General features: G+C 38.1%; 1 protein-coding gene across 3 annotated transcripts in view; it reads left to right on the top strand.

The window, feature by feature from the left end:
• Positions 1-24,241, top strand: part of HSD17B12 (hydroxysteroid 17-beta dehydrogenase 12) — a 163,842-nt gene that overhangs the window by 138,003 nt on the left and 1,598 nt on the right. For all 3 annotated transcript variants that reach the window (XM_055281861.2, XM_063641851.1, XM_063641852.1), the window contains exons 7-10: positions 5,098-5,132; positions 12,401-12,482; positions 14,079-14,144; positions 23,939-24,088. In XM_055281861.2, coding sequence (XP_055137836.1) covers positions 5,098-5,132; positions 12,401-12,482; positions 14,079-14,144; positions 23,939-24,088 — 333 coding nt within the window. The remainder of the gene's footprint in view (positions 1-5,097; positions 5,133-12,400; positions 12,483-14,078; positions 14,145-23,938; positions 24,089-24,241) is intronic.

The raw sequence follows: 24,241 nt of genomic DNA, 5'->3' as shown, positions 1-24,241 counted from the left end.
CAGCATTAGGAATATGATAAATTATGGGAAGGAGAGTAAAACCCTCACCACTGATCCCCATCCATGGCTTTTCTAGATGAAGGCATTCCAAGTTAATAGCTAGTCTTTTAATTCATTTTGAAATTAGTTATCATTATGCTCCTAAAAAATTCCAAATTATTGGATACATTTGGTCCTTAGAGTGTCATAGTAATGGCCTGCTTCAGGCATAACTACAAAATGATGGTTTTGCCAAACGGCATGATAACCACTCTGCATTGTTTTCTTCCAAAAAGAGGGAGTAGTTATAGATTGGTACTGATGTTCTTTTCAGCTCCGGATGAAGCTAGGTTATAGGATAAATGCCTTATATACGAGTGAAAATGAAAAATCTCTGAGAACTTTAGAAATTATTTTCTCCTCCCCAAACCTGTCGCTTTTGAGAAGTTAGCTTATTTTGGAAAAAATTGTGTATTGGAAACTCTTAGCATACTATAGTATGTGAAACTTACAAAAACTGTGTATGATGGTATATGCACTCTTTTTTTCCTTTTTTTTTTTTTTTGAGACGGAGTCTCGCTCTGTCGCCCAGGCTGGAGTGCAGTGGCCTGATCTCTGCTCACTGCAAGCTCCGTCTCCCGAGTTCACGCCATTCTCCTGCCTCAGCCTCCCGAGTAGCTGGGACTACAGGCGCCCGCCAACACGCCCGGCTAATTTTTTTGTATTTTTAGTAGAGACGGGGTTTCACCGTGTTAGCCAGGATTGTCTCGATGTCCTGACCTCGTGATCCCCCCGCCTCGACCTCCCAAAGAGCTGAGATTACAGGCATGAGACACTGTCCCCAGCTGGTATATGCATTCTTTTTTAAAATTTTGTTTAGAGTTTATAAATTATGGCTTTGGAATCATTATTAATTGGCATGGAGCTCTTTGTTCTGAAAAGTTCTTTTACTTTTGATAAATTAATGTAGATCAAACCATATTTATTACAAAAGGAAAAATTTTGTTTTGAATGATATAGGGTTGAATTTAAGGTTAAGTAATATGGAGGTGGGAAAATGGCAAGGCGGGGCTCTTAACTTTCACAAAAACTTAACATTAATAAAAAGGGAAATCAAATAATACTTGGAGATCTCAAAGCACTCTTAGAAACTTTGTCTAATTAAGCGTTCCACCCTCTGTGCAGTAAATATTCTGTTAGCTATACAGGTGAGATTCTAAGAATTTCTAATTAAGTTGTGTTCTTTTTTACCGCAGTGCTCAAATTACACAGTTTGCCAAAGGAAATGTGTGCTGTGTCATTGTAGCACGATTTTCAATGGAGTTACCATCTAATTTCTCCAAACCAGGCATTGTGTAACATTGTTGTCACTTTCTGTAATTATTTTCACTGTTATACTGTGATTTTGGAAAATTATTGTTAATGATTACAGCTAGAAACTTGGTTAAGGTATCTGCATCTAAGAAATTGTTTACTTCCAAATTGTGTGGGCACGTTTTTAGTTACTTGGATTCAGATGCTATTTACGGTAAGCAGGTTTCTTTGGGGTAGAGGGAGGGCAGATGTGGACAAAGTGGCTATTTGTGGTATCCTAATTCTGGGTATGAATAGCCTGGATTCCCGGGGCTTTGCGTGGATTCTAGGGTGAGTTGTTATACTTTATTCTCTACATATGTATTATGATAATACAGGTGATTAAAGCATCTTGAATTTTAATGTCATCTTTTAATTTGAGCTTTTGATTGTCTTTTTGAACATTATGCAGTCATATTTTCTTTGTACTGTTCTCTCTAAAAAAAAAGACCAAATGCCAAAGATTACATGATACGAGAATAATCTGCTTATATTGGATCATTTTCATACTAAATTAATGAGTGGGAAAATCTACATTGGCTCCTGGGTATAAAATAAAGTTCCTTCTACAAACTGTTGATTACTGACGCTGCAGGAGTAAAAGAAAAAGTTTTATTCATATTAGGTTTTTTTTAGAAATAAGATTGTGGGGGCTTTTCTATTGTAAAAACAATACAAGATTGTTGCCAAAAGTATGAGAAATATATACAAACACTAAGAAGAAAATAAGTCACTTTTAGTCGTAACCACAGATGGTTACATTTTAATATAACATTTTCAAGGATTTTCTAGGCCAGCCAATGCATTTTCGCTGAATAATCTAATCATCTAAATAATCTTAATCTAATAGTATTGATTTTGATTCTGTATGAGCTAAATAAGCCTCTTATTTGTTTTCCAGCCAGAATATACATTGCTATACCAGTAAATACCAGTAAATATTTTACTCTTGACATTGAATCAAATTCTAAATTTAGCTGTCATTAAGACATTCATTTTTCCTCATATATTTGTATACTTTTTGGCTAGCTTGCATATAAAGTGATGACAATACCTTCAGTGTGATATAACATATATATTAAACTATCTCCTTTAGATTCCAGGCATCTAGGATTTTCTCGTGGTGAGGATTAATGATACTGTCACTGAAAATATATATGTATATAAAGAGGAAACGCTTTTCCTGCAAGGACGAGGATTTCACACTCTCACTTTTGTAGAAGCACAATTGTAGAAACTTTTGTCTGCTTCTTAGGAAAGAATTAAAATTGTTTGCTATACACTTTTGGAAACAGTCCCAACGGGGAAGAAAATGGGTCTGGAAATCATGTTTACTACTACTTGTCTAATATTCTTAACCACTGAACTTGCAAGTTATGGTAACCTTTTTTAGAAGTGTGTTAAGAGGAACAAAAATTTTTCTGGTATAGCGATTATCACCTGCAGATGGCCTAAAATTAACACTGAGTTAACTCTAGAAACAGCTTGTGAGCTGTGAAATGGAGTTCAGATAGATAGTGAGATTTCACAGAAATGCCTGGTATATGGGTATAAATAACCAAATATCAAGATACCAACTGACGCTTACAGATAACTCTACTAATAACTTAGCTAAAAATCCTATAAAAATTTGGCGTTAAAGAAAATTTAATTTGATCTGAATATAATGAAGCCTCTTCATGCGTAGAATATTAACGATTTGTATACACATACTCAAATAAAGAAGGCTTGAAATTGAATTTATTGTGACTTATAATCTGATTAGAAGGAAAGATAATTTCAATATAGATGAAGGCATTAATCAATTTGATGAAAGCATGCAGATTTCAGGTTAACTTTTCTCAGGCTTTTCATTGTTATTATTTGACAGATTAAAAAAAGATGTTACATTTTATGACAAGGACAGAGAATTTAGAGTCAGAATATAAAAGGAGGAGCTCATGAGCTATGAGAAAGAAATTAACTTTTGCAGGGGAGAACTTGTTTCTTTGCTAATGAATCCTCTAGTCATTGAGCATTCAGCAAATATTTCTGGCCTTTAATAGCCAGGCATTGAAATCAGTGTTTATGTCAAGTTATTAAAACTTCTTGAGTTTTAATTCATATATATAAAGAATATATTTTGAACATGTCCCTACATAAAAGGCCTCTTGAGGAAGGAAACATTTAATGTTTAACATGCCATTGATATAATTTTGTAAGTATGGTTTTATGTTATGGGGTTTTGTTTTGTCTCATGATTTTCTAGATAATTTTTGCCATTCAGAAAGCGGACATTTAATATATACATGACATGCATATGGTATAAGGGAAAAAATAGCTCCTGATATTCCCCCATCTCCCTGCCCCCAATATTCCAACAAGAAATAGAAGAGAGACTGTTTAAGAGAGCCAAACAGGCAGTGGCTACCCCTTCTGGACTCCACTTAGCTGCTTTATAGTTAACAGATCGCATTTCCTTAATACAAATGCGCGTGCACACACACAGACACACACACACCTGGGTAAAGACATTTTTATTACCAATCTCCTCCCTTATTCTGTTTCTGGTGATCTCAGGACTTTGGAGAACTGAATTATAGTTTCCCTTCACAAAATGCTGGGGGAACTCTTTATAATACTTCAGCTAAGCATTGTGGTCCCTGATGAAATGTGCTAAATAAAAAAAAAAGTTTTCAAATACTGTTAGGGTTTTGTATAATCTATCCTTTACAATAAAATACCCACCGCTGTTAATATGCCTGATGTACATCTGTACTATCATACCAAGCTATTCATAGTACATCTGGATTGGATGTCCACATAGCAGAATTTACCTTGTTAAATCTGGGTGGCATTTTCTTTCTTCAGAATATTTCTAGGAAAACAAAATTCCCTTCTCATCAGAATGCTGTCTGCTTTAATTAATATGAAGTATTATTCAAGATAGAAACAACAAAATTTCTATGCTTAGCATGCATTGAAACCTTATTATTACAAAATAGCATCTGTTTCTTAGAGAATTGATGATATCCAGGAGTTGGAAATTCACGTTCCCGCCTCAGTATTTAACTATGAGGTGATTTTGACTAAACCATTGGACTTCTGAATTTTTCTTGGTTAATAATATATCAAAACAGAGTTTAAAAATAGCCCCCCTCATTATATGTATTTAGTCAACAATTATGGAGTCCTTAAAAAATGCAAATGTCACCTTTTCATTGTTGGTTACTAGAGATCACATCTTAACTCTCTTTAAGGATGAGTTTTACTTACAGCTAACTAGACCAACAAGAGAAATGAATGTGAAGATACACTTACTCTTTGCCAACCTATCACTTTATGGTATTCTTTTAAAGACTTCTTGGCTGGAAAAGTTTATGTGAGCTCTTGAGGTTAGAAAGCTTAAGTCATCTTGGTAGGCAGGATATTTCTTCTGATAACATATATTCTCTTCTGAGAATGCATTTTGGGAAATGTAGATTTTCGCTGTAAATCCTTCATTGTTTGAAGAACTCTGTGCCAGTATTACATTTCAGGCAATACTAATTTTAGCCAAGTTCATTGAAAGTATTCCCTGTGTTCTCTCCAGTAATTTCAGCTGGTTCCTTTTTATGCCCTCTTGACACAGTCACATTCTACAGAGTACAGAAAATAACCTGCTGTCTGTAGAAGTGGTGAATGGTTTCATGATTCCCTTCTTTTTGTTGTGGGTGAGTTTTCTTCACTCTTTTTCTGTTGCCTGCATCCTCGGCCATCATGAATGTTTTGCTTTCTCTCTTGCAGATGACACAATTGGTACTGCCTGGCATGGTGGAAAGGTGAGTCACAAGCTCACATACAAACACTGTGGAAGCAGAACTCATGATTATTTAGAGGGAGAATCCTTGCTTTGAAAAAATCACTGAAGTGACTAATGAACCAAGCCTCCATGTCTTAGCCACAGAGTGATGTGCCAGGCGAGTCACAGTAGAGCATGAGTCATTGGTGGTGGAGGCCTTTTCCACTCGATTCCCTTTTTATTTCTCTCTCTAGGGTTGTAGTGGTTCCTTTAGATCAGGATGAAAAAGCCTGCCTGAGTCACCATCACTAACTCAATTGCCTACTATTCTGAGGGGGCGGATAGAGTTCCTGGGATATTCCCGGGAATACCTTCTTAAAGCTGTATTCTCTCAAAGCCAAAATCAGTGGAGTTGGATGAAGCAAGACCTCTTCCTCTGGTTTTTCACTTTTTACTGGGAGAATGGCTGTTATATAAAGTGATTATAAGATGTCAAACCAACCCTTAGAGGAAAAGGCAATGTCCACTCGCCCCATCTTTGTTCCAGTTTGGATTGGTTCTCCTAGTACGTGCTGAATGTCTTCATTTTGATTGAGAAATATGTTGTAGATTTCTGTTATTTGAAATAGCATGAAGTGTAAAATCGTAATTAAGCTGTTTCTTCCTTGGAAAAATCTGAATGATGTCTAGGCCTTCAAAGAAAAGCTGCTAAAAAGATTCGGGCTTGCATCCTGAGCTAGCTCGATCATTTGCTGAATTTAGGGCATCGTAGTCATCTTTTTTTCTGCAAAATAACTATGAGTTTGGAAGAGACCCAGAGGAATCACAGCTTTGAAAAGGGAAGACCCAAGGACCCTACTTCTGTTAGGAAACCTCTATGACCTACTCCAGGCAGGGATTACAGCTTACGTTTATTGAGTATATAGTAAGTGCCAGGAACTTAGTAAGTGTTAACTCATTTAACTTTGATAGCCTCCCACCATTGTACAGATGAGGAAACTGAGGTTAGGAATCTATTTGTTGAGCATCTACAGGGACTAGTTAAGAAACAGTTTCTCAGCAAAGCTCCTTGTAATCCTGTTTTATATACACTATTTTGTATATTTTAATTGTTTTATTTTAGTAACACTTCCCTTTAAAATCTTCAAACTGCCTATTGTTAGGTGCCAGTGGGAGTGGACCCCTGATGGTCAGATATATAAATGGCAGTGGTTAGACCGGACCAGAACGCTAGAAGATGGTAGAGTTGGGGCAAAGTAGAACCCAGGAGGGATTAAATTTGGGACATCACCTTAATCCTAGTTTTGACATCTGCAGGTAACGTGGTATTAATTCAGAATAGTAAATCTATCCATTAAAAAAGAAACACTTATAAACCACAGAGGTATTGTAAAAGGAATTTTTAATTGTGTTGATGAAAACCATATCAAAAGAGATAATGGTTGCAAAATCATTTTACGGCATAAAGTCTTAGAGTCAAAGAGTCATAGAAATCCAGTGCATTAAATTAATTGACAGTAACCTCCCTCCTTTGACAGATGAAAAAATAGAGGCCCAAAGAAATGGAGTGCTATGAAGCTATACAGTTAGTAAATAATACAAAACCAAGAAGCTGGGGACTTCACTGCTATCTCTGTAGACCTGACAGCCATGATCACAGCTGGAGCATTACATAAAGGCAATGCAAAAAAGGAGAGTCCATCCATTCAATAGGCATTCATTGACTCAAGCGTATCATGGATGAGTGGGATCCTTGCCTTTTAAGAAATCAAGTTGAAGCTGGGTGCAGTGGTTCACGCCTATAATCCCAGCACTTTGGGAGGCTGAGGCGGGTGAATCACTTGGGGCCAGGAATTCAAGACCAGCCTGGCCAACATGGCAAGACCCCATCTCTACTAAAAGTACAAAAACATTAGCTGGGCGTGGTGGCACACAGCTATAATCCCAGCTACTCAGGTGGCTCAGGCACAAGAATCACTTGAACCCTGGGAGGCACTGGTTGCAGTGAGCCAAGACAGTGCCACTGCACTCCAGCCTGGGCAACAGAGCAAGACTCTGTCTCAAAAAAAAAAAAGGAAAGATCAAGTTGATTTTAAACTGAGGTTGAGAAATGGTGGAAAGTTATCAGAAACTGTGACTGAACCTGACACCACATTACCATTTTGATACTTCTTAAGAACTAGTGAGAAATATATGTGGATTTTATGAATCAATACTTTTGGTTAGGAAAAGGAACGTCTATGTCTACTTGAATTAAAGAACTTAGTTACTAGATGTGTCAGTCAAGGTAAGCTACCTGCTGAAACACGCCACTCCCAAATCTCAGTGGCTTAACACATAAAGGTTTACTTTTCCCTCCCCTCTCTACCCGTCATTCGGGGATCTGAGGCTCCTTCCATCTAGGGGCATCATCATTTTCTAGGGTCTTGGAGTTCTCTGCATCCAGCTGACAGATGAAAGACGAGAGAGTAAAGATGGTTTTAAGGGAAGTTTCACTTGTGCCCACATTTCATTGTGCAGAACTCAGTCACAGGCTACAACTACTGCACAGAAGGCCAGAAATGTTAGCTGTATGCCCAAAGAGGAGAGAAAAATTCCAAGTTAGCAGATCATATTGAAAGCATTCTTACCTTACACATTATAAGTGGTTTCATTATAGCCTGCACTTTACACCATCCCCAAATGGCTTATTTCCTATGGCTGGTTTCCATAGCGTTAGTATCTCCATTGAGTAACAGCAGAGTCCTTTATCATGATCCTTTGTTGTTGTTTTCCTCCCCACTGGTTCCACCTCTGATGTATGAGATTTTCCAAACCCTCTAGAACTATAGCCTTGGGCCAACTGACTATCGCTGAACAAGTACCTGTAATCAAACTAAGGTATTGTTACCATAGATGTAGAAAGTACATAATTACATGATAGAGGAAAGTTGCTCTTTTCACTTCCCTGGAATTATAAACATTGTGTACAGCTGGAGCCAGGAGGTGGTTGCCATAACAACCATGGGAAAGCTAAAAATAGCCCCTTTCATAACTGTATTGCTTAAGGTGGAATTATGACATGTTATGGTGTTTTAGGGCAGGTAATTCTCTTTCATGTGCTAAATGTTTGCAAACTTTCTTCCACAAAGCAATATTTGTACAATGTAAGTACTTGGATTGCTGGTTCTAATTATACACCTGACCCCTGTGTTCCAAGATTCTTTTTGACATAGATCTCTATTTTTATAGGTTTCTCAGTCTTCGTGAGCGTCCGTTACAGAACCGTCTGTGCCAATTTCAGTATTATCTTTAAGCTTTAAAATATATATATATAATGACAACCCTCCCCCTCAAGAGCCTACTTTTGTCCTCCTTGATATGAAGTGGAAATGTGAAGAATTGGGATGGATTTTTTTTTTTTTGTACATTCTTCCTTGGCTACCATCAATTTCTGTATGCAGTTAGCAGTCCCCACTAGGATTAACCCTGCAGTTCCGGTTCCTCATAGCAGCAGGTCTCTCTTCCCACCTGCACTGTGGGACAGTGATGAGGTTTCTAAGGAAGGTAGAAAACAGTGACTTACTTCAGAGGAGAACTATTACGTCCTCTATGACAGTAGTATTTTTATAGAGATGTGGACAAGGATACCACAACAGTCTGATAGAATATTAAAGCACTTATAAAATAAAGGCTTGGCAATTTTTTTTTTAATCCAGGTGACAATTAAGGGAGTCTTATTGGGAATTTCACAGGTCTGAGGGAATTCCATGAGAGAGCATATCTATAGGAAGCTATAAGTGCGAGAGACTGAGTTTTATAGAGTTGGGCGAATTTAATGTCTGGCTTGTGGGAGGACTAGTAATTAAAGAGAATATGTTTATATTAAAAGGCACTTTCCTGTCAGCAATTGGTGTTTTCTGCTTTGGGTTTTTTCGCAACATTTTAGTTCTAGTAGATCCTCAGTAATTTGTACCACTGAGACAGCATTGTGTGGCTGTTAGCAAGTAAGCAGTATAATGAATTAAGAATGTTGCATTACAGAAAACATTGCTTGACTTGTTTATTTGGATATTTGTCATAACAAACTAGAAAATGCGCTGAAGTATGAGCAACATGAGTCTTCATTATAAACTTCAGCAAAAATTCTTAATGTACCTTCCAATCTTAGAATTGTTCCCGAGTCCCCAGAAAATGAGAGATTAACCAGGGTTTAGTTTCATGTTTGTTTCTGTGTGCAATTAAGCGCAGCCCATTTTGTCCTTCTGCTTGATATAACAGAGTTGTCATGAGTCTGGCTGTGCCATGGAAACTGGTTTGACGTCACTAATTCTGCTTAGATGGAGGATTAGAGCTAGACAACACGGTTGATTTTAAGGGCGAGTCTTTTGTGCCTTGCAGTCCCAAATGCTCAGCCCCGTTTCTACATAGAGAACAGATACTGTATACAGTACCAAGATTAAGGCAGGCTATACCAGTATATTAGCTGTGATTCAGACAGAACTAAGTTGAATATTATTGCCTTTGGAAAGAAAGAGTGAGAGAATTTTACACTGTTGTGTGTGTGGGTATGGGAGGAAGGTTTTTGCTAGACAAATATGTGAGCTTAATGGCAGGACAGAGATTTCTAGAAGGGCCATTTTCTCTACTGTCACTTTGGTACAATTTTAAATGCTACTCTTTTATTTACTTAGGTCAGTGCATTCTTGCTTTATCCTTTGTTAGTCTTAGATTTGTTTTCATGTGTTTTAGCATGCAAATACTGTATTTTGTATGAAGTACCCTCAAACTCCGACTTTTCACTAATTCAAAGCAGCTCCACCTCCTAGAAGTTTTCAATAGGATTAGAATACTTGAGAAACAAAATCTTAGTTGCCTTAAGGAGCAAACAAGTAAGGGAGCATGACTGCACGAATGTGACATTGGATAATTGATCTGTATTGTATTTTAATATGGGAAAGAAACTTTTATTATCTTTAAATGACTTTTCCTGTATTTAGATCATTGCTTTGGTGAGTGAAGTTTTAAGGGTCTGTTTTGATCAGGTCAAGATTTAATTTTTAAAGTGCACTTGATAATGTTAAATTTTACCTTTTACAGATTTTTAAATTGCATTTTGTTAGCAAGAAATGAAATTTAAAATGTAAGGTTTCTATTCAAGGGCACATATAACAACCCCAGCTAACTTGAGTATAATGGAGCATTTAATCCAGCTGTTGGGCCAAGCAGTGATAGGCTGCAGCTTCAGTGGAAAGCCTCATTTTTCTGCATCTACTTCAAACTGGTTGTGTCTTCACTTGCTGTGAATGAGTTTGGACATAGCTGTTCCCAGTTATATGAGAAAAGGTTAAAATAAAACACTACCCATACCTACAAGGATGCTTAGGATGCAGGAGAGGGGTTGACTTGTCAAGATTGAGGGTTACTTCTTAGAAAGCATATTGTGTTGCATACGATACAAATAGCTCTCTTAGTTTTCACTTGATTGGGATCTGCTCCCAGTTTAAAGGTGATACATTCCAATGTGTCATAAATATTTTCCTCTCTCTTTTCACAGATTTGTTGAGTTAAATTTCACATACTGAACAATCTACCCATTAAAGTATACACTTTAATGGTTTTTAGAGTATTCACAGAGCTGTGCAACCATCACCACAGTCTAATTTTTGAACATTATCAATACCCCAAAAAAAGATATTTTAAATATTACAAATTAATACTAAATTAAAAATCTCCTGTAACAAAAGTGGTTTTTCTATTTTCATCAAAGGAATTTCTCAGAAATATAGATAAAATTAAAGGACTAGATATTCATTGCTAATTTACCGGTTTTGATGTTCCAATTGTTGGGTTCTAACTCCTGATACAAACTCTTACCTTAAAATTTAAAAAGAAAAGACTTTTCTGCTTCTGAGGAAGACACAAACAAAAAATACCAGAATGATATAATTAACCCATTGACTCCTAATATTTTTAAATTTGAAATGTAATTTTTATCATCAAAATCTTAATGGATTTCACAGTTTAGGAAGGCACATAATACTAATAAGGACTTCTGTTAAACAACAACAACAACTTCTTTCCAGTGACACACACTAAGCTGAGGACTCCCATTTCCCTTTGATGGTTGAAGTGGCATCTCGCCTAGAGGCTGGCAGATGGAGCGGGTGACTTTTGGGGATTATTTCACTTCAGATTTATGTCTAAAATAACTTAGATGCCTTTTAATCATGTATCCTTCATTATTTTGCATAAAGGGGGTCTTTATAGTCCCTTTTTTAAGCTAAAAAAAATAGATGTTGGGAAGTAAATTCAGACAAAGAACAATGAGAAAGTGGGTTAATGAAAGGAACCTAATATGGGAGACAGGAGGTGGGTGGGATCAGGTTGCAGCGGCTGAAAAAGGGGAATCCTCTGAGAAGAATGGATTTGAGGGGAAGAGTTGGTAGTTGTGACATTCCTAAACCATAATTCTACACTTTACCTAACCTATACGTACTTTTTAACAACTGGTATCTTTATAGCATTGCTTTTCTAAGCTAATTTTCACTTTTTTGTAGAATTAGAAATTCCTGGTAACTTTGATTTTTAACTTTCAGTAGTCTCTAAAAGTTACAGTAACAATTGAGCTTTGCCTTTCGGCAAAAGACACAGTTTGATGAACTAGAGAGTCACATAATTTTAGAGTCAACTCTTTGTTGGTGCCCAAGTATCTACAACCCACGGAAAGTAGAAGTAGAAAGTAGAAGTAGAATCTACAACCCAAGGAAAGGACATAGCCATTCACTCATTGCCAGAAAGTTTTATTAATTACCTGTTGGTTATGTGCTCAGTAACGTGTGGAATATTTTGAGGGAAAGTGGGCTATTATATCCAGAAGCTTATGGTTTTGTTGGGGGGAGGAGAGAATGTTTATATGCATAGAATGATTAAATCCTACAGTAAAGTAGTATGTGACGATATGCTAAAATAAAGGTGTATGCAGGGAATATAAAAGATCTGTAAGTAAAAATTCTTGGCACTGTGGCTAGAGAAGACCTCAGAGGGTAGACATCAACTCGAGGAGACTGGAGATCTGATCTGGTCATGCCCTGGGTTACTAAGACTGGGAAATGAGCTAATTGTGAAGAAGAGCTATTTTTAGTTGATTGAATTATGTCTTATTTACTGACCAAGCATAGCACATGCTGATGAAAGGCAGGGAGAGATGTGTGTTAGAAAAACAGCTACATTATTCTGTTTCAAATAATTATATATCTCAATCTGTAATTCACAAACAACTGCATACTGTGGCTTCACTCCTTTTACATGGTACATTTTCCTTTTTAGATCCAAAGGGGCTATTTTGAACATTTCATCTGGCAGTGGCATGCTCCCTGTCCCACTGTTGACCATCTATTCTGCAACCAAGGTAAACAATATTTTCTTAAATCATGTCAATATAGTAATAAGGGGTAATTTTTAGTCTGAGAAATTAATGTAGATTTAACTTTCCTGAAGTTCTGTTCTTGGCAGTTTTCCAATAGACTGAGAAGAAAAGGAAAATACCCTACTTGAGTTTCAAAAGAACCAGAGTTGGAGACATACTATATACTTACAATAAACTTACTGTAAACTTACAAATGGGACACCAGGATATCAGATTTACAGATGCTGTTTTTCTCTCCCCAGCACTTTATTGATTTTGAAAGTGCTACTTGTGCTTTCCATAGACAGGTGACCTAGGCAGATAGCTTAGTTAATTAGAACATGATGTTAATGAGTCTAAGATTAGAGATTTGATACATGAATGAGTCCACTTCACACAGCATAGAAGAAATGCATCTGGTCAACGTGTAAATGTACATAGTAGGCACAAGATAGACTGGGCGAGAGTGTATTTTGCCATGTTGTCCAGGATTCATAGATATTCTTTGTCACTTTTGGAGTGAGACAAGAATTTTCCAGAACTCTCTGGACAATGTCATAATTTCATACAATATCACCATTAACCTCTTCACATTACTGCTAGGAAAGTAATCTAGAATGTGTCTCCTACTGCCTGCAGGTCAATGGCATCATCTTCAGATACATTGTTGAGGCATCAAATACATCTCTGAAGGGAAAATGATCACTTAGTTGTTGAAATTAAGCAGGCTTTTAGGGAAAAATAAACAAAAATATGTACAGTAAGAACTTGAAACATTTCAGGGAAGGAAAAGAGCAAAACTCCGACTTCTTTTTCATGTGAAAAAACAGTCACTACTGTCTTTTGAAAAGCTTGGTACCACCTCCCAACCCCTACAATCTACTTTCTGTATCTGGGAACATACTGTAGGCAAATTTAAAATGAATGCCATGTTTCTTGAAGGGATTCGTGAACTTCAACTTACCTGTTCTACTCCATGGCTACAAAACTATGACTAATTAGGACCCTTGAAAAGTCACTTGATTCTTTGCATTTCTAGTCTGAGGTTGAGTCCACATTTGAAAAATGGCACATTGTATTTTACAAATAGATTTAAGGTTGTATTATCAGAAGAAGATGGGCTGTCACATTCATCTCTATACTTCTTGGATCTTGTCATCCCAAAGCACCAAGACGATGCTTGTTCTGTTCTTTTTAGCAACAACAAAATCCCCATAGAACAGAGTTGAATGGACGTCATGTTGTGTTTCTGTTTGAGTAGCAAGTGGAGAGATGAAATGAGTCCTTTGTTATATAAGAGAAAAATATTTTTTCTTGGAAAGTAATTTTCTGGGGGGAGAGAAAGATAAGAAAAGCCTTTTCCAGTTAAATCAAAATTTGATCTGGATATTATATTTGGTAATATAATACTTCATTTAGTGGCAGATAAAAACAGCTTGAGGTTTTGAGGTGTTTTTCTAAGTTCTGCATTTGAAATGAAAAAAATGATGATAAATTATAGCATTAAATGATTAGTTTATTATTTTTGTTTCCATGGCTACAAATCAGGCAGATTGATGTAATGTGTGTGTTTTCTTCTCACTCCCACTCCTCTCCCAGACTTTTGTAGATTTCTTCTCTCAGTGCCTCCATGAGGAGTATAGGAGCAAGGGCGTCTTTGTGCAGGTGAGTGGAGTTTGTTTCACTTAAGTATCCCTGTTTTTCTGTGGTTTCCAGAGCAACTGTTGCTGTCTTGGCAACAAAAAAAAATCATATTCCTAAGTAAGTGAACGTGACATTAGCATGCCATTAAAAACACGGTTTCTTTTTCCTTAATGCACTTGTCTAGATTTTTAAAAAATTATCCCCTAGAATTTCCAAGTAGGGATACCTAAAGTGGAACTAAATGCAATATAAATAGCTGAAGCATACTTTTTTTTTTTTGAGACGGAGTCTGGCTCTGTCGCCCAGGCTGGAGTGCAGTGGTGCGATCTCGGCTCACGGCAAGCTCCGCCTCCCGGGTTCACGCCATTCTCCTGCCTCAGCCTCTCCGAGTGGCTGGGACTACAGGCACCCGCCACCACGCCCGGCTAATTTTTTGTATTTTTAGTAGAGACGGGGTTTCACCGTGGTCTCGATCTCCTGACCTCGTGATCCGCCCGCCTCGGCCTCCCAAAGTGCTGGGATTACAAGCGTGAGCCACCGCGCCCGGCTGAAGCATATTTTTTAAGTTCTTAGGGTTTTATTTTGAGAGACTGAGACTATCGGCATCTCTCTCTTTTTTAATTGTGGTAAAATAAACATAAAATTTACCATTTTCATCATTTTTAATATGCAGTTCAATGGCATTAAGTACATTCACATATCGTGCAACCGTTGTCACCATCCATCTCCAGAGCTTTTTTCATCTTCCAAAACTGAAACTGTGTACCCATCAAACATGAACTCCCCATTTCCCCTTCCCTCCAGCCCCTGGCAACCACTAGTTGATTTTCTATCTCTGTGAATTTGACTACTCTTAGTACCTCATATGGGTGGAATCATACAGTATTTGATCTTTTGTGACTGGATTATTTCACTTAGCATGTCTTCAAGGTTCATCCATGTTGAAGTATGTGTCAGAATTTTCTTCCTTTTCAAGGCTGAATAAAATGCCATTGTATATAGACCACATTTTGCTTATCCATTTACATGTCCATGGGCATCTGGGTTGTTTCAACCTGTTGGGTATTGTAAATAATGCTAATATGAGCATGAGTGTACAAATATCTTTTGCAAACTCTGTTTTCAATTCTTTTGTATATATATACAGAAGTGGAATTGCTGGGTCATATGGTAATTCTGTTTTAAATTTTTTGAAGAACTTAGCTATTTTCCATGTCAGCTACACCAATTTACACTTCCACTGGCGGTGTGCAGAGTGCCAGTTTCTCCACATCTTCACCAACACTTGTTATTTTCTATTTTGTTTGTTTTTTATAATAGCCATCATAACGGGTATGAAGTGGTATCTCATTGTGGTTTTGATTTGCTTTTCCCTGATGATTAGTGATATTGAGCATTTTTTCATGAGTTTATTTGGTCATTTGCATATCACCTTTGAAGAAATGTCTATTCCAGTCCTTTGCGTATGTTTAATAAAATCATGTTGTTTGGTTTCTTGTCATTGGGTTGTAGGAATGATCTATATATTCTGGATGTTGTCCCATTTTAGATACATGATTTGCAAAGATTTTCTCCCACTTCATGAGTTGCCATTTTATTCTGTCTTTAGTCTGCATAATATCTTTTTATTCACAAAAGTTCTTAATTTTGATGTAGTCCAGTTTATCTATTTTTTATTTTGTTGCTGGTACTTTTGGTGTCAAATCCAAGAAATGCTTGCCAAGTCCAGTGTCATGAAGCTTTTCCCCTGTTTTCCCGTAAGAGTTTTCTAGTTCTAGCTCTTTGATCCATTTTGAGTTAACTTTTATATACCTTTGAGTTTATTATGTAGCTAGCAGATACAATGCTGTGAAAACACAAAATATGAGAGAAAGCAAATATAGGAGTTTTGATGGGTGGCAATTTCAAATTAGCCATTCTTCAATTGAAAGAAATAGTATTTCCATGCTCAGGCACTTTTAAAAAATGTCTTGGGAGAAGTTGCAATTTGTACCTCTTTCCTGCACCTGCCTATCAGCTACCCCACCTCTGTGCACATCTGGTGTTCACTGTGGCTTTCATTCCTGTGAGGCAAGTATTTCACTTTTTGTATCCTGAACCCCGAATGATCGATCAAAATAATAATAGTGAATATTTGAGTGGATACTTTTCAGGTACAGTGCTAAACACTTTAATATGTATCATTTCACTGCATCTCATAGCAATCTCATACAACGGTGTGATTATTATTATTTTTAATTGCAGAAATTGGGGCTTAGAGAGGGTAAGCCACTTGCCCATGTTGAACTGGGACTCAAATCTGGGTCTGTTTGGCACTAAAGCCTTTGTTCTTAACCACTAGGCTACTTGCTCCAGGCCTGTAAGCCAACATTGAACACTTACTGGATCCATCTGTGCTCAGGGAGTGATGGAACCAGAAGGTGGTTGGTTGGTTAGTTCCATTTCCTCCTTTATGCCTGTAGACCATCAAGATGGGCCTAAATGTCATGTAGATGTAGCTGCTAAACCTTTTTATTGAGTAGATACTGGTGGAAGCTAAGTCACCTACTGTGAGATAGACAGAATGGTAATGAAAGGAAGGGGGAATGACTGTTTCCTCATCTTCCAGGATCAACTAAGAGCCTGCTTCCTCTAAACCCTGACCTGAGCTTTCATCCAAGGGAAGCTTAGATGTCATAGCCACGTGGTGTTATTTCTGACTTGCAGCTTCCCATATGTATAGGTTTCATTCAGAAGGACGTGTTTTCTAGAATCCTGGATTTTATACTAAATTACTGTACTCTCTTTTTCCCCTTTCCTTGACACAAGTCATTTTAATGTTAGTAATGTGAATGTTCTATGTTGAATACATTGTATTTGAGTAACAAGGAAACCAGTAAAATGTTCGTGAGAAGCTATTACATTCCATGAGAAGGTATTCATGGGAAGGTATCACATGCCATGCAACGGTATACCATTTTCTTTCTGATGAATCTAATTGTAATCACACTATTAACTGAATAGTTTGTAAACACCTATTGCAACTAGGCAGGAATCCTAAAAAGATCCATTGGTGATTGACTATAAGCAGAGTGACCAGAAGTTGTAAGTGTCTCAGTAATAGAAGGTAGCATTAGGCCTTGTGAGCACAGACAAGCAACCTCTAAAATTCCGTTAATAAGCAAGACTGTCTCCTCTCTCATTCTCACAACTTGTTTCCCTCAAAGATCTTTTCTCCAGATTTTCCACCTAGTAATCTGGTGTGACTAGAAGCTACTGTAAAAACACATTAGCATTTGTCTTCTGATATATTTTATTTCAATAAACTTTTGTTTTTCCCTAATAATGAATTATAAACTGTCATTTCATCCGTCATTGTGTTTTGTCATATGAATTCATTCAAGGTTTAAACTTTGAATGAATTCAATGAAAAAATAAAGACTCAAATGTTTGTGAGGGAAAGCACAGTCGTCATTCTGTGTGAATACATCAGAATGTTGAAGTAGAATAGAAAGAGAACCTCTTATTAATTCTGATCAAAGGGGCAAAAAAATGTAGTCTGAATGAAGCTCAGAGTTAAAAATGATTGGTTTTTCTTTGGCGGTGTTAATGCCCACAAATTTTTTGGACTAGGAGTATTTATCAGCTGATTCCGCCTTGTACTCCAGCCCACACATGTTCCCTGGGTGATCTTATTAAAATACAAATCAGATCATGTTGCTTTCCTTCCTAGTCCTCCAGTGGCTGCCCATGAGGTTTAGGATTAAATTCAAACTCCACAAGGCCATCTCCTTTCTTGCCACTCCATTGTCCTCCCCGATGTTCAGGCCAGAGTGGGCATCCCAGTGTCTAGTACATGCTCTGCCCTCTGAAGTGCCCATGACTGGCTCCTCTGTTGGCATCCTTTCCCCAACTCCTCTCCAGTTCTACTCACCATATCTCCTCCCAGCCCTATTTGCACCTGAACCTTATGGCCGCTGTCCCTCTCTCAAGGCCTGGGCCACAGTTCACGTGCCCTGGAAAGCCTTCTCTCAGCCCCGTGGCACATTTGGTTAGGACTTTCTCTGGGCTCTCGTTAGAGCTCCTTGTATACCTCTGCCTGCTACTGTCTGGCCCTTCCCTGTCTCCCCACTTCCATGTATTCTTGAGAACAGGGCTTTTTATCTTATTTGTCTCTGTGTTGCTGGTGGCACTTGTTGTTTGTGGTAAACGGGAGACCCACCTTTTCCATGGCATGACAGAAAACTCTGGTTGTGCATGGTCAAGCTTTGTGGTACACAGGCATCTGTTTTGATGGCTTTTTGAGCTTCTTCTATTGCTCCCATATGCTCCTGGCCTTGAATTTTCAGCCTCTTTATCTGAATGGCTTCTAGACTAATGCTATGTGGCCATGTTTCCATTTTTTTTCTAAGCCTTGCAAAGAATGCTATCTTTTTAGGTCTACCTCCATGTGAATGTACATCAGATTGCTCTTTTGGGGAAGGAAGAGGGTATATTGTTCGAATTCTAGATTGTTTCATATTACTTCTTAATATTTTTCTTTTGCATTTCTCTCCCCATCTTTCCCTCAACTTCTTAACTTCTTTCCTATAATTTTATAAGATCATTTAAAATTGCCTTCAAGCATTCAGATTTGCCATTATATAACCATTTCCTGGAAATGCAAAAACACAGTAACAACAACAAGTGATGTAAATGCCCTGGAGGTGAATGACGGGCCTGAGAGACTATTTGATTTTGAACAGAGGATGAGAAGCACATTCTCAAGGAAACCTTATCATAAGTGTAGTCTGTTGATGAGGACTGTTTGTTCTCATTACCTTATAATTAAAGTCCAGTCAAAAAAAAAAAAAAAAAAGACACTTGTGTCTTTCAAAAGGCAAAATTATTATAAGTAATCTGACTGGCTAGGTAGTGGGCCCTAGCGCTGGGCTCCTTCTGTCTACCCTGTACTGACTAGCAGTTAATACTGAGCAAGCAGGAAGTAGCTAAGACTAAGACTAAATCCTAAAACTATACCTCTTGAACTCTTATTCTGCAAACTTTTCATAAGCCTTCTGGTTTTTAAAAAAATTATTTGGAAATAATTTAAAGTCTACAGAAAAGTTACAAGAATAAAAATAGTGCAGACAATACTCTGATACCCTTTGCTTAGATTTCTTACTGTTAACATTTTACCACATTTGTCTTATCATTGGAGAGTAAGTGCAAACATTATGGTCCTTCGATTCTAAATTCCTGAGTGTGTACTTCTGAAAAATAAGGGGCTGTTTGTTTGTTGGTTCGTTGTTTGAAGACAGGTTCTCACTCTGTCACCCAGGCTAGAGGGTAGTGGAGCTATCATGGCTCAGTGTAGCCTTGACCTCCCAGGCTCAAGTGACCCTCCCACCTCAGCCTCCCGTGTGGCTAGGACCGCAGGCACATGCCACCAAGCCTAGCATTTTTTGTTGAGACAGGGTCTCACTTTGTCACCTAGGCTGGTCTCAAACTCCTGAGCTCAAGTGATTCTCCCACCTTGGCCTCCCAAAGTGCTGAGATTACAGGTGTGAGCCACCACACCCAACCAGAATAAGGATATTCTTTTATATAACCACAATACCCATATCAACTCAGATTTAACAGTGATACAATAATTTTATCTGATGTATTATTTGTGCCCAATTTTTGATCTTACACTGTTCTTTATCCTCTCCTGTTCCTCCACTAAAGAATGCAGTCTAGGATCAGGTGTTATATTTAGTTGTCCTGTCTCTTTTGTTTCCTTTAACCTGGGATATATCTAAAACCTTTGTGTTTCGTGACAGTGACATTTTTTAAGAGTACAGTATTCCTCTTTTTAATTATACATTCCTCATTTGGGGTTTCTTTGATGCTTCCTTAGAGAAACCCAAAAGCTAGATTCGGATTATGCTTTCTGGGCCAAAATATCACATATGTATGTGATGTTGTGTCGTTAGGGCCTCACGTGGGGAGACACACGAGATCCATCCGCTCTTCATTGGTAGCGACGTTTCTGACCCCTGCCTCTAGGTGTTACCCAACTTCTCTGCCATATAATTACTGTTATTTCCCTTGCACTAACAAGCAATCTGTGGGGAGACCCTAAAACTGTGCAAACATTTTGGCCCCTATCAAAATTTCCCCTAGATGTAGCCACTGCACTCCAGCCTGGGTGACAGAGCGAGGCTCCATCTCAAGATACCGAGTTGTCTCCAATGATTTTCTTTTTTTTTTTTTTTATTGTTTTAAAATAGGCTGAGCAAGGAAGCACCAACAGCTTTGCTTTATGGCCTAATTAATTATTTGCCATTTGGGAATTCTAAATTTGAAGACCAGGATACTTGCCCACATCTGCAGCTCTCAAGGTCAGGTTGTTTCTGAGCTGGCAATATTTGTAATGGGAACTTGTTGAGCTTGAGCAACTTGAAAAATCTGTTCTGCCCACAATTTCCTATAAAAGTATGAGTATCTTCTTGACCTGTTTCCCATAATGTTTTCCTGAGTAAGCAGGAGAAATCAACTAGTTATCACTTGTTGGGTTTTTATTTAACAGTTGAAGGGTGTACCTAGATGGCTTTTTGATATCTAAGATATTTCTTTACTTTCACATCACTTGGAATATTTATTTTTAAATCATTGGCAAGTATCTATATCTATAAGTATGCCTATTTAGATAGGTGGTCTTTTATATGCTTCAGAATTTCTAAAATTTTGGCTTAAACGTTCATATTATCAACTTCTTGGTGTAGTTAATTTTCTGGATCATAGCAGTGGAAAGAGACCCCAGTACTCTTCTTCAGTGCTGTCCATAATGAAGTGTCTTTTACCAATTCATTCAATAGATATTAATTGCACCCCTGCTATGTACCAAGTACTGTTCTAAAGCATTAAAATATATGAATATGACCAAGTCTTCATGGAGCTTGTGTTCTAGAAATGGATACCACCCAGTGATTGGATTCCGTTTTCTGTACCGTTTTGCCTCCCTCCTGCCACTCTTCACACATTTCCAACATTTGAACCATCCTGAGCTATGCAGTTCCCTGAAAAACATCATGCTCTTCTGTGGCTCCTTTTCTTGGCTCCTGCTGTTCCCTTATTTGTTTACAATCAGGGAAATTCTTGCACTTCATTTAAGACTTAGCTCAAACGCTGTTTCGTCTTTGAACCCTCCACTAGGCCCTGTTAACTGCCTTGATTTTAAACCATCGTGGAAATAAATATACTTTCTAGAAAAGAATTTACATTTCTTAGCTGGAAAAACATAACCCAACTTGGAATTCCTGAGTATGCATCTCTTGTCCCCACCCCTTGATCTGGGGGTTCTCTAGACTAGCTCTATGGTTTAGCTGCATGAAGAGTTAACTTGTGGCACCACCAAGTGGTTCAGTCAGGCAGTGCAACGTAATTCTCCTGCAAGATCAAAGTAGTCCAATTTATATCATGTTACATATGAAGGGAAGGAAGAAGATGGCAGAAAGGATGGAAGAAAGGAACAAAAAATTATAATGCAATTGAGAGGTATAATGATTAGACCATCTCTACCTCTAGAAGCTCAAAATCTTACAATACCTTTACCAGGCTTGTGATCTATATTTGGGTTTTTTTTTTTTAATCTTCACTATTTTGTGACCTTTAAACCTAACGCATAGAAATGAGAAAGGTTTGCTTATGTTCCTTCGTTATGTGAGATCAGAGCATTTACTTATACTCTTTTTTTCCTTACTGCTCAACTTTGCTCTGGGAAATAACCTTTTCTTTACTGACCCATTGTGAGAGCCTCACTGAACTCTGCATTTCCTGCTAGTGTGTGCTCTCATAGACTATATCCTTGTGGCAAAGTGGTTCTTAAAAGATGTGACAAAAAAATTTTTTTCCTAAGTGAGGGATAAATGCATAGTGATAATCCCAATAAACAAATTCTCAGAAATCAAAAGTTACCTAATCAAAGTTGGCTCAAATATTGAAGTACTTCATACTTAGCATGAGTTCGTGGCTGCAGGGACAAGGAAAGAGGAAGATGGAGAGTGACAGCACTCCATCTGGGGTTCTTGGTTCTAATGGAGAGGCTGAGGTTTCATCTAACCTGTCAAGGAGAATGGGTTGCATTCCTTGACTTACACTTCGGAGTGGGAAAAATGCAAAGCACGCACGTACATAAAAACCCAGAGACGGCCGGGCGCGGTGGCTCACGCCTATAATCCCAGCACTTTGGGAGGCCGAGGTGGGTGGATCACGAGGTCAGGAGATGGAGACCATCCTGGCTAACACGGTGAAACCGCGTCTCTACTAAAAATACAAAAAATTAGCCTGGCGTGGTGGCGGGTGCCTGTAGTCCCAGCTACTGGGGAGGCTGAGGCAGGAAAATGGCGTGAACGCAGTAGGCGGAGCTTGCGGTGAGCAGAGATCGCGCCACTGCACTCCAGCCTGGGCGACAGAGCAAGACTCTGTCTCAAAAAAAAAAAAAAAACCCAGAGACATGGGACCACTCCTTCTAGGTCTCAGCAGGAAGGAAATCCATAGAATGGAACAGATCTCAATTTGATTGAAATTTTAAGATTTTGACCACCATGTGTTAGAACCATTCCTTTTCTTTAATGGAAGTGTCACTGGGCCAAGCATGGTAGCTCACACCTGTCATCACGACACTTGGGGAGGCTGAGGTGGGAGGACCACCTGAGCCCAGAAGTTTGAGACCAGCCTGGGCAACATGTTGAAACCTTGTCTCTACGAAAAATTTTAAAATTAGCTGGACATGGTGGTGCACGCCCGTGGTCCCAACTACTCAGAAGGCTGAGACAGGAGGATTACTTGAGCCCAAGAGGTCAAGGCTGCAGTGAGCTATGATCGTGCCACCGCACTCCAGCCTAAGCAACAAGCAAAACCCTGCCTCAAAAAAAGAAAAAAAAAAAAAGAAGAAGAAGAAAAAGAAAAAAAGAAGTGTCATTGCAGTGATACTTCACACATGTGAGATAAACAATACATTCACTCTTTGTTGAACTACCATGCCCAGGTTATTTCAAACTACAGAAGGACCTCTTGTATCATGACTCAGGACTTGTTATAATAGGGTTTCCTTATACTCTGTTGAATCACATCCAAAATGCAGCAAGCATAAGCAATAAAGAACCTAACATTATTGAAGTTCCTCTAAAGGTCATGTCTAGATTTGTCACCCTACACCCATCCAGTCAGGTGTCTTTTAGTCACCCAAACAGTTTCCGTATTGTTAGACTGTTCCCTCTAAAAAAGAAAAAAAGGGAGGTGGTTCTATCTTATCAATAAAATTGTTTATAAAACTCAGAAGTAGAATGGTGAGAAACTAGGGAAGAAAAGTAGTAATGCAAGGCTGAGAAATAAGATGTCTATTTCAGAAGGATCAAAGCTGATGGACCAAGCTTAATTAGCCATAAATTATGGAGAAAGTTGGCGTTATCCTGTTAGAAGAATGAAGTATCAAAAATCTCCTACTTGGTGGTTCTGTCTCAATGTTCAGTTTACTAAGTGTCAAAAATATCCTATCCTGAATCTGTGCTCTCTAGATTATTTAATGCTTTCCTTTTTAAAGGTTCAAAAAGGTAGATTTCTGCTTATTTTTAATACTTTCTCTGGTCTCAAACTCTGTTTTATTGAGAGATTATTGATTTGTTACAATTTGTTTTATGGTATCATGTGTTCTATCAAATTGGCTTTAGATAGCCACTTCTCTTTTCTTCTCTCTCTGTAAAGATACTGATGTTTCTACCACTAAGAGCAGTCAAGCACCACTGTACATTCTGAGTTTGTGGCCTTACTAATGAATGGCATGTTTTCTGGGGTGGGTGTTACCTTTCTAGAGTGTCCTGCCATACTTCGTAGCTACAAAACTGGCTAAAATCCGGAAGCCAACTTTGGATAAGCCCTCTCCGGAGACGTTTGTGAAGTCTGCAATTAGAACAGTCGGCCTGCAATCCCGAACCAATGGATACCTGATCCATGCTCTTATGGTAAGTAGATTTTTTGAGTTGCAAATCAGTACTTTCTGGCTTGGGGTTTCTTTCCCATTGAGCTACAGGATAGTATGTAATAGATTAGCATATATACATTGTCCAGCCATAGTAACAAGACATCTATGTCTTGTTATAATTATAATGGTTGTA

The sequence above is a fragment of the Symphalangus syndactylus genome, chromosome 6 (assembly GCF_028878055.3).
Source record: "Symphalangus syndactylus isolate Jambi chromosome 6, NHGRI_mSymSyn1-v2.1_pri, whole genome shotgun sequence".
Classification (NCBI taxonomy): Eukaryota; Metazoa; Chordata; class Mammalia; order Primates; family Hylobatidae; genus Symphalangus; species Symphalangus syndactylus.
The sequence above is the reverse complement of the archived record's forward strand: the minus strand, read 5'-3'. Positions and strand labels throughout refer to the sequence as shown.